General features: G+C 41.6%; 1 protein-coding gene across 7 annotated transcripts in view; it reads right to left on the bottom strand.

The window, feature by feature from the left end:
* The window catches only part of PSD3 (pleckstrin and Sec7 domain containing 3), a 137,776-nt gene that overhangs the window by 44,826 nt on the left and 78,642 nt on the right, over positions 1–14,308 (bottom strand). For all 7 annotated transcript variants that reach the window (XM_072360364.1, XM_072360362.1, XM_072360361.1 and 4 more), the window contains 2 exons: positions 5,832–6,025; positions 3,818–3,888 (listed from right to left, as the gene is read on the bottom strand). In XM_072360364.1, coding sequence (XP_072216465.1) covers positions 3,818–3,888; positions 5,832–6,025 — 265 coding nt within the window. The remainder of the gene's footprint in view (positions 1–3,817; positions 3,889–5,831; positions 6,026–14,308) is intronic.

Genomic DNA, 14,308 nt, shown 5'->3' with positions numbered 1-14,308 from the left:
AGCTTTTTACCAGCTAAGGTATCTGTGGGTGGACACCTCTGGTTTACTGCACGTAACAGATGCAAAACCCTTTCAGAAAGTTTTGTCTCTGATCACTTTACACCCTTCCTTCCTTCCTTCCTTCCTTCCTTCCTTCCTTCCTTCCTTCCTTCCTTCCTTCCTTCCTTCCTTCCTTCCTTCCTTCCTTCCTTCCTTCCTTCCTTCCTTCCTTCCTTCCTTCCTTCCTTCCTTCCTTCCTTCCTTCCTTCCTTCCTTCCTCCCTCCCTCCCTCCCTCCCTCCCTCCCTCCCTCCCTCCCTCCCTCCCTCCCTCCCTCCCTCCCTCCCTCCCTCCCTCCCTTCCTTCCTTCCTTCCTTCCTTCCTTCCTTCCTTCCTTCCTTCCTTCCTTCCTTCCTTCCTTCCTTCCTTCCTTCCTTCCTTCCTTCCTTCCTTCCTTCCTTCCTTCCTTCCTTCCTTCCTTTTTTAATTTTGACAAAGGAAATATATTTGAGAAAAACTCATAAAAATACCTGAAATCCCACAAGATTATAAAGTATCACATCATAGGGCCAAGATTTTGCAAACCTCAGAGCAGAGTCAAAACACAAATGTCCATGTCCTGCAGTGCCTGCTCATATACAATTTCTAACAAGGAATTGAGGTCAGCTTTCTGCCCTCTCCTTATAAGCCTCTTTTCTGTACACACATCACATCCCATGTCAGTCTAGCAAAAAGACATTCTGTCAAGCTCCTACTTTGCAATTTCCTCTTGCTATAAACAGAGGGCAGGAAATTAGCCTTGACCTGAGGATGTCCAGAGTCAGGGCCAACAGCCCAAACATGTCAAATTTCTCATTTTATATAATATTGTGCAGGCATGTTTAGTTGGCTAATTGTGAATGCTTCCACTGAGCCCCTCCAGTGGCCTCTGTGCTCGCTAATTCAGAAACTCTCTCTCTCAAATCACTCATTAAAAAATAAAACAATATGCAGTACAGTAATTAGCACTGGAGCTGTTCCAATGGAAAAAAATAAAAAAATAAAAAAATAAAAAAAAATAAAAAAAAATGGGCACAGAGACAAGATTGCCCAGATAAACTTCCCTGTAAATCTCAAATGACCGCCATTTAGGAACCATTCTCATCTATAGACTCTGACAGCAAAATAAGAAGAATTAGTCTGCTATGCAAACAGAATGGGAAGAGAATGGGGATCATGCTACCTACTGGGAAAATCACAGCTGTTACAAACTATTAATATTTACATTAGAGTAATGTCTTGAGGGAACAGCTGAGTTACAGATTAGCACAGAAAGCAACAGTGCAGAGGCCTGTTCATTTATCTGTGGGCATACAGTATCTAGAACAGGGAGATTTCTCTCTCCCCTGCTTAAATAGTACTCAATGCAATGGAACTATCATCACAGCTTTGTCCTCCGCAGATGTACAGATAATGAGAAAGAGGGAAATCTTGTAAATGCACATGGGCATGCATCCTGCCCCGCAGCACTGCATAATTAGGAGAGAAGGGAAACAGAGAGAAGGAAATCCCTTGGCCTTAACTACCACCATGGTTCTGCATCTCTACACAGAAATCAAGCCACTCTAAAATCCTCAACTTTGTGAAGCTGGGATCATTTCTGTCTCCCAGTACGATGCAGAAGGAAGTAACAATTCAGCAACTCTTCTATCACTAAACTTGGTCTAGCCATATATTTTAAAGCCCTGTCATTACCAACTTCTGCAACAGCATGCTTCTAACAGCACAAGGTTTATTTCAGGGCTGGAGCAAAGCCCTTCTGAACCTTCTGGAGCTGAAGAGAAATCAGGATGTTTCATTGATGCTGCATGAGGCACTGCTGCTGAGCAGGAGTCACAGGCACCCTCGGGAGGCTCACAGCTGCCCCATCACTTAGGGAGTGAGTCACTTTCCATCAGACCTCTCTGTCAACCTTTCTAGCGCCGAATTAAAAGTCTTGCTTGTCACTTGCTCTTCAGTGAAAGTGGATTCAGGGCTATGTGGGAGAGCACAGCTTTTCGGAGTAGCCATCTTGTAATCACTGAATTGAAGTGCCATGACAAATGCAAGATACACAATTGAAAAACAAATAAGAACAAGAACTCCACCAGTGTATTTGTTCTGCAAAAGTGAAATCAGTGAATTTCAGACATGAAATCACTCTCACACTTACCAAGAGATGGAGGATGACAGTGGGGAGAGCAACCTTCTGCAGAAAATCTGCATGCTATATCAGCGTCTGTAAATTCTGTCTAGGAGTTTTTAACTAACATTACAGTGATACTTACAGAAGTTTTCAATTAAGACTCTAAAATAGACAGCACCTCCACTTCTTCCCCTTGAAAGCTTATTAAATCCCCCTCAAGGATCAAATAAAAAATTAATTCATATGCTACGGACAGGAACCTTCTTACTTCTTAGGGAATCTTCCAGTCTTTTCAGATAAATGCTAAACATGACTCATTTCAGAAATCAAAGCAGCTGACTACAATTCACACAAGAAAGTGAAAATGCAAGCCTACCATATAGACCATTTTAATAAATTCTGAAGCTGCTGCCAGCAAAAGAACCAGAGGGAAGGCTTAGCTGCAGTTCAGGACACTTGGTTCTAGTCTCTCACACTGGCTTACTGCTCCAGCATGTAACATCCAACTTTTAGTGCAAATCTTTCCTCCTGTCTCCAGATATTCTGTCTGCTTCATCACTTCAGCCCTGAGCAAAGACCAGACACCTCATAAACCTGCGCTGTAAGAAATGGATTGAAACCATTCTGATCCCTCTTGAAGACCATACACCATGCTGCCTCCAAAGAAACCAACAACTTCAGAAACCCAGAACAAAGAACAAAGAAGGAAGAAGTAACAGTATGTACATGCACTCTTTACAGTTGCAAAACAATGTGGAAATGCAGAAACACTTTCAGCAGAGCATATTTCTACAGTGCAGAGCAACCTGGACAGAAATCACCTATATGAAGAACATTATACTTGTGGGAGACATAAAGGCTTCAAAATCTACAAACCAACAAAATGTGATTCTGTCAGTCCTTGCTCATATATTCCATTTAACTTTCCAAGAGAAGTCATAGTTTAAAAAAGCTTATAGTTAAAGCTGTATTACAATCAAGCTTGCGCCAAAAGACTTGAAGGGTTTGAGCTGACGCTTTTTTTAGACTTCTTGCTGGCAGAAACTAACATTTTTTTTATTTTTTTTTTTAGAAATAAGTGTTTCTATCCTGATTTAGGTAAAAAAAAAAAAAAAAAAAAAAAAGAAAAGAAAAAAAGAAAAAAAAAAAAAAAGTATCCTCCAATTCTGCTATGGAGCAGAAGCTGCAGATTCCTACCAAGATCAAGCTGCTGTTAAACTGTTTTGCAGCTGCTCTTGCAGTCACTGCAGAAAAGTATACTGTGAAAAGACTGGAAAGGAGGACAGCCTTATAGGACGTGAAGTTATACATATCAACTGCAGTGTTAAAAGCAGCCCAGAGGAATCTGTTCAAGACACAGAGAGATGATGCTGTCTTTGCTCGTGAAGCTAGCTGTTTTGTCAGTCATGGGTGACAGTGATGGCATAAACTGGAATTGACAGGGTGCACATCTGGATAGCAACAATGAGACTGAATTTGAAACTGAGAAACGGAGGGGGACAGCAGTGAAAGAATTCACATCTCACTGTCTGTGTAAACAGGGTGGGGCACAAAGAGAGCAGATACACTGCTGGTCAGAGGGAAAGGAACCTGGAGGTGGGTTGTGAGAGTGGAGAGGATGCCTGCTGCTTTATCCCCCTTTAATTACTTTCCAAAAGATAGTAATTTCTCCTACCTTCTGCAAGTACAAGACTGTTCCCTTCAGCACAGCATAAAAGGTTTTCCAGCCTCGCTTTCCCCAGGGAGCTGCAAAGAAAACAAATGAAAACCCATTTAACTCAGATCCATTTTTACACTTTGTCTAGGCAACAGGAGAGCTACATTAGTCCTGTGTTAAACCTCCTTTGTACTCTTCTTTTCAAAGGACAATGCAACTCTGCACAGCGCCTGCACATACCTGCTGTGAGGTAGAGTAATAAAACTACCCTGATGACAGCACTGGACTAGATCAGAAGGGAACAGGAGCAATGCAGAAAGCAGGCCAGAGACCTGGTCTTTCTGCTCTAGCACTGACACTGCCCCTATACTGTTAGGTCTGAGCTGTGTATAGTGATGATGTTTTTAGTAGCAAACACCCTTTCTCCATGTCAAGACAGGTTGGCAGCCACTGCTCAGAATCGGTATGTCATTGCTCAAAAAGCAATGCCTCCCAAGAGCATCCTTCCTTCTTGCAACCGTTGTTCACTCAAGTGGGCACTGAGTGGCCTGATGCCTGCTTCATCCCATCCTTTCTTCCTGCTGGGGAAGCCAAAGGGGAAGCAGAGAGGACCCAAATCAAAAATTGCCTCTCAAGAAACCTGAAATAACACTGAAGACCGTCTCAGAGGCAACACAGCCAACCCACAAATCCCTAGGAATAAGAATGGGGGTGGGGGGGGGGAGGGGGGGGAGGAGGAGTGGGAAATGAGAGAGAGAGAGTTGCAGGGAGATCAAGTATGAAAGCATGAAAGTTCCAGTCTGAAATTCAGCTGTGGTACAGGAAGAGAAGGCACGGGCTGCACAGTCACACAGAGAACAGAAGCATGCATCAAAGCTTGCTCTCCACCAAGAACACTGAGCTGAATAATGAGTGATTCTGAGTATTTGTAATTAAGTAAGTTAATCATGGCAACCATATACAATTATTTATTAAAGTTAAATAAATGTAAAATTTCAAAAGAAGAATCTACTCAGAACATCCACTCATCACAAAGAATGAGGTCAGTTTGATTACACTACCACCACTTGGATTTAGCTGTACTAGCCATACTAGTCTCCAGGTTGAAAACAGAGTCCTCCAAACATACCTTACAAAACACACTAGCACAACATGAAGATGCAAGACAGCTTAGCTTAACTAGAGTGAGTTGCAGTTGCTAAAAACTAACCACCAAGTCAGCTTTTCTCTTCAAGATTCACCCCAGCAGTATGAACCATTAGTAGCTGATCTTCAACAATAATTGGGAAAAATACAGGTGTCCTGAGTAGCCTCTGCTGTTTCTAAGATTTCAGTAGAAAGCAAGTAACTGAAGATACCCAGACAACAAAACATATGCAGAAAAATCAAAAACCTGTGATAATTAGCGCACCAAGAATGGAAGTAGGACAAGAAAGAAAAAGGTTAATTAAAAGTAAATAAGGAACACAGCAGGATTATTACAAAGAATATTTACAAAGATTATTTATGTGTGGCATAATTCTTGCTGTTACCAAACACTGCTGGACTTGTCAGTGGGGAGGAGTGGGGAAGGAGGGAATACTTATTAGGACCTTGCAAGCAGAGATGAACAACCTTTTTTTAAAGACTGAAGTAGAGGGGAGGGGAGATTTAAAACAACCTGATACCACACAAGGAAAAGGAGAATTACCAAAGTGCTAGTGAATAGCTGTAATTCACTTGTAATTGTTTTCTCTTCCATAAACCATGAGATTCATTTTCTTTGAGCACAAAAGATTCGTGCTGCTTTGCTGTATCACATTACTCATTAGGCACATGCATTAGAGCTGATGCGAATGGAACTGAACATTGTAAATCCTGGCCTGATAGTAACAGTGTGATAATCCAATTGCTGTGTTGTTCGTTATTGCTGCAATTTTCCCTAATGAAGCAGCACCATTCACCTTGAAAAGCAAACAGTCTCATCTTAAGTGGTACAGTGCAGAGATTACAAGGAAGAGAGATGTGATGTTTACATGTGAGGGATACTTACTTTTCTTTCCATCCATATCTGCATGGATTTTCCGAGCCAGAAATCCAGTTTTATACACAGCAGCATTGGGGTCATGAGGGATGTCCAGGAATGGGTTGGTAGAGTTTCCAATCCGACTTACAGCCTTCGTTTGGTTGCCATTATCTTTTTCATCTGTACCATCTGAATGAGGTTTTTTTTTCTCTTCTTCATCCCTTAATGAGTAATGAAATATGAGAATGAATGAGCAACTGACCAGCAAGGTTTCATTTTAGTAATTCTTGTCAAAACTCACCCCTCTCTTCATAAGGGACTTTATTTGGAGAGAAACCCAGATGTACACTATAACATAGACAAATTATAAGCAAAGCATCAACATCACTATAAGCAAAGTTCATCAACTTCACCAGCACAGCCTACAGAAGCTGAATTTTAAAGAAAGACCAAGTTTGCCCTTCTATATTTCCAAAAGGCAGGCTTTCAAAAGTGTTCTATGTCCTACAGCTTCGCTTATTTTTAATTCCACTTATCTGAGTGCTAAAATAGAAAATAGTTGCCTGCAAGGTTCTCCTGAAAAAATAAACTTTGATTTCTTCAAGTGTTCACATGTACATGAAAAGAATTAGATTACTAGAGATCACCAGGGCTTACTCCTTAACTTCACACATGAAACACAGGCTCTACTCTCTTCCCTTTAATTTCCTCCATAGACTAGCATAAAGACATTAACTTAAAAACTACAGTAGGTGAATTGTCTTAACTGTATCTTAGAAACAGAATGCTGCTCAAAATGTTACTTATTAGTAAAGTGTACTCAACACAGCCCTTGGGAATAACAAGGCAATTTATTTCAGCAAGTCACAAGCACTGCCTAGATAATGAACGCCTTCTTGCTTGTCAGCCAAGAGCAAAAAGGATAAGTTAACTTGGAAAACAAAGGATGTCCATGTTGTTTTCAGAGAACAATTGGTCACTGGATCTAGGTGGATGGTGCATCTGGAGGAATCATTGTTAGTGTCAGATAACAGTGCAGCCCATACTCTTTTGAAGTCCCTGCACGTTTCTTTTCAGTTGGCTGACAAAGGTGGATCAAGTAGGCTGAAGGTTGGTAACTGAAGGATATGGTGGCAATGTTTCTCCTAAATCCAGCATCTGACAAAAAAAGTCATTAACACTTGAGTGCAATGATAGCTACTTGAGGGGGAAAGTGAAATGCTGCAGCATTTCACAGGACCCAAATGATCAGCACAGATGGAAAACTACATAACCCAAAGCAGAACTTCCAAACATGCATATGTTCACAGTCTTGCATCAAACAAGGATTAACAAGGCATGCATCAGTCTCCTCCTGGGACATGCTGCAACCACATCTATGAACGATGACCCAAAGAAATATCCTCCAAGACACTGCAGACTACAGCAATCATCTGTGACAACCCAACCCTTGCTGAAATGGTTTCCTAGGGAATTTAATCTGAAGAGATACCAGGATAATGGACTGTTATAACAACAAAGAAGCCAAATCCAGAAGCACAGGCGAGATCTATCAGCTGTATGGATATGCGTGCTACATATTCCGCCAGAGAGCAACAGAAAGGTCCTAGATATTTGACTCAGTTACGGAGATGTAGATGGTGGTGCACTATATATAATCATGACGTTGTCTGGAAAAATCTTCTGATCAGTAAGGGAAATAAAACTTTTATTGGAAGACCAGACTCCTGCAAGGGATACCAGTTCTTCCATCTTCTAGCTTATCAATACGTGTGTTGCCACTCCAGAACAGAGAGAGATGCAGTAAAATTTCTGTTAGTCAAAGCAATAATAACTTCTTTGTGCAGAGTTCTGCTGAATCCCTGTCCCAAATTAAAAAATCTAGGAATTCCTGACAGTTTTGACTGTCCCCACCTTTCCTTTCTTGTTCCTACTGCTCTGACTAGCCAGTGGCAAAACCAGACCACTGTGACAAATACTTTCTATATTTGTCCATTTCAGGAGTACATTCTCTCAACACAAGTCTCTGTGTACTTCATAGTGCCTCATCTACACTAAAATCTTCCCTAGGGCACTAGCACTCAGGCTGATTTGTCGCATATAAACGCTTGCAAATTCTGGGATCTCAGCCAAGGATAAAGTGGATTTCTCATTGTCAGCAGGGACCCACAACAGTAAATGGCTTACAATTTTTTGGAATGCAGTATCTTCTTTGAGTCCATGGGAGCATTTTATCCTATGTAGATCCTGTCCTGTGGGAATGTACCTGCACTCTTATGCAAGCAACCATAGGAGTTGTGAACAGTAGGGATCCTAGATAGCACTATTGCTTAGAGTGGCACTCTCATAGTCAGCATCTCTAGGGCAGCTAATAAGCAGGAATTCTTTAAAAGACAATTGTAGATAGAGCAGACAAGGACAAAATGGTATCTGCTGTCCTGACTACTGGTCAGGGAACAGGCCTTAAAATGGACCTTCAAGCTGACACTGAAAATGGGACATCTTTGAGACTCAGAAGCCTATCACACACCTGAGAGCTGGATGTTCTGATTGTTTGGAGATCAAGACACGTAAGGCAGTCTGTAAGGTACAGTGAAGGGAACCAGAGAGGCGAGAGGAACTCATTACAGAGGACATGAAGGAATGGAAGAATGGATGATTAGCCTCTATGTCTTTCTGATCTTGAATATCTAATATTAGAGGAAATAAAACAGCAGGCTTTGGGACTCATTTCTTCAAATGTTTCATGTTACTTCAGTGGTCAAGCATAAGAAGAAAGCTGCACTGGGAGGAGTTTCTAAGCAGTAGAACAGTTCAGGTAATGTGTTTCATGTACCCTGAAAAATCAGAATAGGACTGGTCAGGAATGGAGTCAACTGGCGACAGATAAAAGCACACACCCTTGCATAGACTAGTCAGCAAAAAAGGTGATAAATGGCTGCAAAAATCACAGACTGGTAGGGGTTGGAAAGAACCTCTGGAGATCACTGTGTGTGTACAACCCCCTACAAGCAGGTTCTCCAAAGCAGGTTACTCAGGAAGTCATCCATGTGGGTATTAAATATCTCCTGAGACACTCCACAACCTCTGTGGGCAGTCTGTTACAGTGCTCTGTCACCCTCGCAGTAAATAAATCTTCTCATAGTTATATGGAACTGCCTGTGTTCCAGTCTGTGCCTGTTGCACCTTGTCCTGCTGCTGGGCACCACCAAAAAGAGACAGTCCCCATCTTCCTGACTCTTGCCCTTCGGATAATTTAAGTGTTGGCAAGATCCCCTTCTCCGCCTTCTTCAGGCTAAAGAGTTCCAGATTTCTCAGACTTTTCTCATACAGATGTTCCAGGCCCTTAATCATCTTTGCAGCCCTCTGCTGAACTCCCTCCAGTAGCTCCCCTTCTTTCTTGTGCTGAGCAGTGCCCAGAAATGGATACTGTACTCCAGATGTGGCCTTCCCAGGGCAAAGCAGACGGGGTGTGTCACCTCTCTCAATTTGACAACCACACACTTTTTAATAATACCATAGTCTTTCTTGGCCACAAGGGCACACTGCTGGCTCATGGTCAAACTTGCTCACTGGGACACTCAGATCCTTCTCTGCAGAGCTCTATCTCAGTCCCTAACCTTTACTGGTGCATGCAGTTATTCCTCCACAGGTGCAAAACTCTATACTTGTTCTTGTTGAACTTCATCAGGCTCCTCCCCATTCAACTCACTAGTTTGCTCAGATCATGTGGAATGGTAGCACAGCCTTCTGATCTTTCAGCTACTTCTCACTGATTTGTATCATCAGTAAACATACTGAGGGCAGCCTTTATCTCTTTGGCCCAGTCGCTAATGAAACTGTAGAACAAGACCAGACTCAGTACCAATCCCTGGGGAACACTGCTAGTTACAGGCTTCCAACTAGACCCTGTACCACTGATCACAACCCTCTAAGCTCCGCCAGGCAGACAGTACTCCATTTACCTCTCTGCCCACTCATCTATACTACACTTCCTAAACTTATCTACAAGGATTTTGTGAGAGACAGCATCAAAAATCTTGCTGAAATTGAGGTATACAACATCCACTGCTCTACCGTCACATAACCATCTGGTTATGACTCTGTAGAAAGCTACCAGGTTGGTGAAGCATGATTTCTGCTTGGTGAATTTTAACTACTCCTGATCATCTTCTCTTCTTCTACTTGCTTGGAGATGACATCCAGAATAAGCTGTATCATTACCTTCCCAGTGACAGAAATCAGGCTGACTAGATAGTAGTTTCCCAGGTTCTCTTTCTTGTCCTTTTGGATAGCTGCAGTGACATTGGCTATCCTCCATTTCTGAGAGACCTCTCCCACTCTCTATGACTTTTCAAAGATTATATGCAGTAGCTCAGCAATCATTTCTGCGAGCTCTCTCAGCACTCATGACTGCATCCCATTAGGGTCTACTGAACTGTGTGTTAAGTTTGCCTAGATGATCTCTGATCAGATACTCCTTAAGCAAGACGGAGGCTTCTTTTCTCCAGACTGTTTTATAGTGATACGGGTCTGGGATTCCCAAGGAGTAGCCTTAGTAGTAATGCAAAGAAAGCGTTGAGTAGCTCTGCCTTCTCAATATCCTCCATTCTCAGAGCACCCACCTCAATAAGCAGCAAGCCCACATTTTTTCTAGTCTTTCTTTTGCTACTGACATAAAAAAAGGCTTTCTTGTCCTTTACTTTGCCTGTTACATATAACTCCAAGTGGGCCATAGCCCTCCTTTGTGGCACCTCTGAAAGCCCTGATAATATTCCTATATTCCAAGTGGCCAGACCCCTTTTCCACATTCCATAGGCTTTCTTCTTCCATTTGAGTTTTTTCTTGAGTTCATTGCTCATCCATGCAGCTCTCCTGCAATTTCTGTAGGATTTCTTACGCTTAGGGATGCACCAATCTTGAGGTCTGAAGAAGTGCTGTTTGAATGTCAACTCCAGAACAGAGCTCTCCTGCCCCCCCCCTCCCCCCCTTCCAGTGCTCTAGCCCATGGGATTCCTCAAAGTAGGTCACTGAAGTGGTCAGAGGTGGGCACTCCTGACATCCAGGATTGCAATCCTACTTAATTGCCTTCTTTCTTCCATTTAAGATCCTGAACTCAACTATCTCATGGTTGCTGGATGCAAGAATGCCCACAACCTTCATGTTCCCAAGCAGTCTCTTCTTGTTTATAAGAAGTTCCAGTAGCACTCCTCTCCTCATTGGCTCTTCCACCCCTTATATTATGAAGTTGCTTTCCACATACTACAGGAATCTCCTGTACTGTGCATGCCTGGCAGTGTTGCTTTTCCAGCAGGTATCAGGGTGGTTGAAGTTTTCTACAAGAACCAGAGCATGCAATCATGAGGCTACTTTCAGCTGCTTGAAGAAAGTAGCTCATCAACTCACCTCATCAATTTCCTCCTTCTGATCAGGTGGCCTGTAGTAAACACCCACAATAGTGTAACCCACATGAGCCTGCCCCATAATTCTCACCCACAAGCTCTCCACTTGTTTATCATTCATCCCTAGGCACAGCTAGATACGTTCTTGATGCTGTCCCACTTAAAAAGCAACCCCACTATCTTACCTTGCTGGTCTTCTTTTTCCCTAAAATGTATGTATCCACCCCTGACAGCATTCCAGTCATGCAAGCTGTCCCACTAGGTCTCCATGATTGCAATGAAATCATGGTCTGACAAACACTCTAAGTATACCTGCTTATTACTCATGCTGCATTCATTGGTGTATTTGCTCTTCAGAGCTGAAAAGGGAGCAGAGGGCACAGATTTCTCTAGAGGGATTCAAGAGGATGCCTGATAGCTATACGCACCATTGTGGTGGTTAGCCTTCTGGCTCATGTCATGGAAAGCAGCTAACACTGGTCACTGTTTTGTTTGGCCTAGCTCATTTCCCATACTCTTGTAGGGCTGTACAAAACATAAGTCCTTGGAAGAACAGTCCAAAAATGGATGGACTGTAATGAAGATATATTAAACTGAGTTTATTCTGCACTAGCTTTAGAGTATGGTTGTAAAGAACAGGTGCAAAAAATTCAGCTGGCCTGAATACTGATCTTTGCTTTAAATTCTGTATTGTGAAGGATGAAACTACTTCCTCAGCCTCAGGAGGCTCTCTGAAATTATTTAGGTCCTGTAATGTCCCTAGCTTGAAGGTCTTTTGTGATGCAGATAACAGTCACCATCTAGCATCTCTATGCAAGTGTACTCCAAGTCATAGATCTGTTATCACAGAGGCAGTGATTGCATTCCTGCCAAAGCCAAGCTCAATGCCTTGTACAAGATAATGGCATAATCTTTGTGCTTTTGGGTTCTAACACAGATTTTAGTAGTAAGATATTATCATTAGGTCTGCAAGAATCTGAAGAGGTTTTTAGTCTTTTTTGTCCCTCCCAGCAGAGGGATATCAGTCTTGGCTCTCAGCCCGGAAGTGATACCTCTGGTGAGCCTCTCTGAGGACTGGAAGAGGCTAATGGTTGTAAATCCTCCTGTGGAGACTAAGGATGCAAAGCGACTACTAGCATCTCTGCTTGGCAGAGTACAGGTACAAGAAAATGCTTCTAATAGAGCTTATCTAAGACTCTCCCTACAGTAAGTAATATCTGCAAAAGGCAGGGCTTAAGTTCCATCTTCCTTTATGTTATCTCTTTGGAAAAGGATCTAAAGACAGCACAGTACAACAGACCACTGGTTTCTCATGAGAACCAGCATAACCAAAGCAATAATTTGCTTATTCTTTCATTTGAAGATGCTGAATTGAAAGAGTAGGCTTTTTTCCCACATGCTTGATTGCAGAACAACAACAGAAAATGTCTGCCTCTTAAAAACAGTTTTGAAACATAACCAGAAATGAAGATGCTGCCATACAACATGTTTTTTTGGGTTCTTAGAGAAAAACAACATCCACTTTTCTCAGTAACAAAAGCACTTCTGTACTGCTCTATAGCCTGATTTGAGGCTCTGCCCTAGAAAACACCGAGTACATCAATTTAGAAGTCAATTTAAAAGAATATTCATATTTGTAGCATATAATTATACAAAACTGATAACTTTATCATCATGAGCTTGACTTGAGAAACCAGTGGAAAGAAGGTTCCCATGGCATCTTTCCTGAATAAAGGACAGAAAAGAGAGCCAAGCAGTCACCACTTGACTCCTCTTTATAAAATCAATTAAGTTGCAAACAGAAAACATTCCAGACATTGAGGGGGGGAAAAAAAAAAAAAAAAAAAAAAAAAAAAAAAAAAAAAAAAAAAGTAAACATAACAGGGAGAGATTTCTGGATTTGACCTAGAAAAAGTTGAGCTTCTGCACAGATCAGCCCAGTTTCAGCATTCCAGTTTGCAACAGGAAACTCAGAAGTAATTTGGCAGAAACCTTTTTCCACAGCCTTGTTCTTCTCCAGCATCACTGTCTCAAACACCTATTTTTGTCTAGCTCAAAGTAGTTGATCTTTCAATGCAGTTGATTAGTGTTTTCAAGCCTAAACTTCTGTGGAAAGAAAACTGTGTCATCAATTAGTCGTAAACCATGGGATTCTCTTGAAAACTGTATTGTCCTGCTTGGAGGAAGCTATCACAGTACAACTAACTCAAATGCAGCCATTTGGTTACTGCAGTTTTGTAAGCAGCAACTTGGGATTTCATGTATTAATCCTAGATCACCACTTAGTCTATTTTAAGATGATTATTTTATTACTCCTATCATTTGCAACAGGAAGCAGATATAATATTACAAATAAAGGAGAACAACAAAGGTCACTGCTGCATTTCCATGTAGACATCACACAAATCAAACATACTTAGCTCTGGCATCTTTGAAATCAAACTCCTTTTTCTTATCCACCTTACAGTTGACAATAATTGGTGCAAAAACCAAAGGAAGAGAAACACCTACAAAACCTGGGCTGTAGAACTGTAGACAATGGGACTGAAGGGATGTTAAAATATCAGCTAATCCATCCAAGGTTGGATCCACCCCTCCTAATCCATTACAGAAAGATATTTGCTCAAATGGTTCATGAAAACCTCCAGTGAATAAACATTAATAGCTTGTACTGTCAAAGCTATTTCCAGGGTTACAAGGCTTACTGATAGAAAATTTTTCTTAATGTTAAACCCAAACTTCCTTTGATTCAAACATTAGGCAACCTACAATGGGTATGAAGAATAATTTACACCTTTCTCCTTTGCATCAGCCTTTACAACCTGAAAAGAATACATCCAGGTCCCTCTCATCAGTGTTATCTGTTCTCAGCATTAATGTTCACAGGGTTTTGAATTTATTTAGTCTTACTGGAGATGCAGGGCAGAACAAAGAGGTAATCATGAAAAATCTTATGAAAAAATTAACAAGCCTTGAGGGAGTTTAAGAAGCATGAGAAATTGAAACACAATAAAACTGGGGGGGTTCTCGTGACATCAGCACAATGAAAACAGGATGTGTTGGATTAAGTGGATGAAATAACTAATAGTAACTAACTGGATT

This window comes from Excalfactoria chinensis, chromosome Z (assembly GCF_039878825.1).
Source record: "Excalfactoria chinensis isolate bCotChi1 chromosome Z, bCotChi1.hap2, whole genome shotgun sequence".
Lineage (NCBI taxonomy): Eukaryota > Metazoa > Chordata > Aves > Galliformes > Phasianidae > Excalfactoria > Excalfactoria chinensis.
Note: the sequence above shows the minus strand (reverse complement) of the source record. Positions and strands in the feature narration are given on the sequence as shown.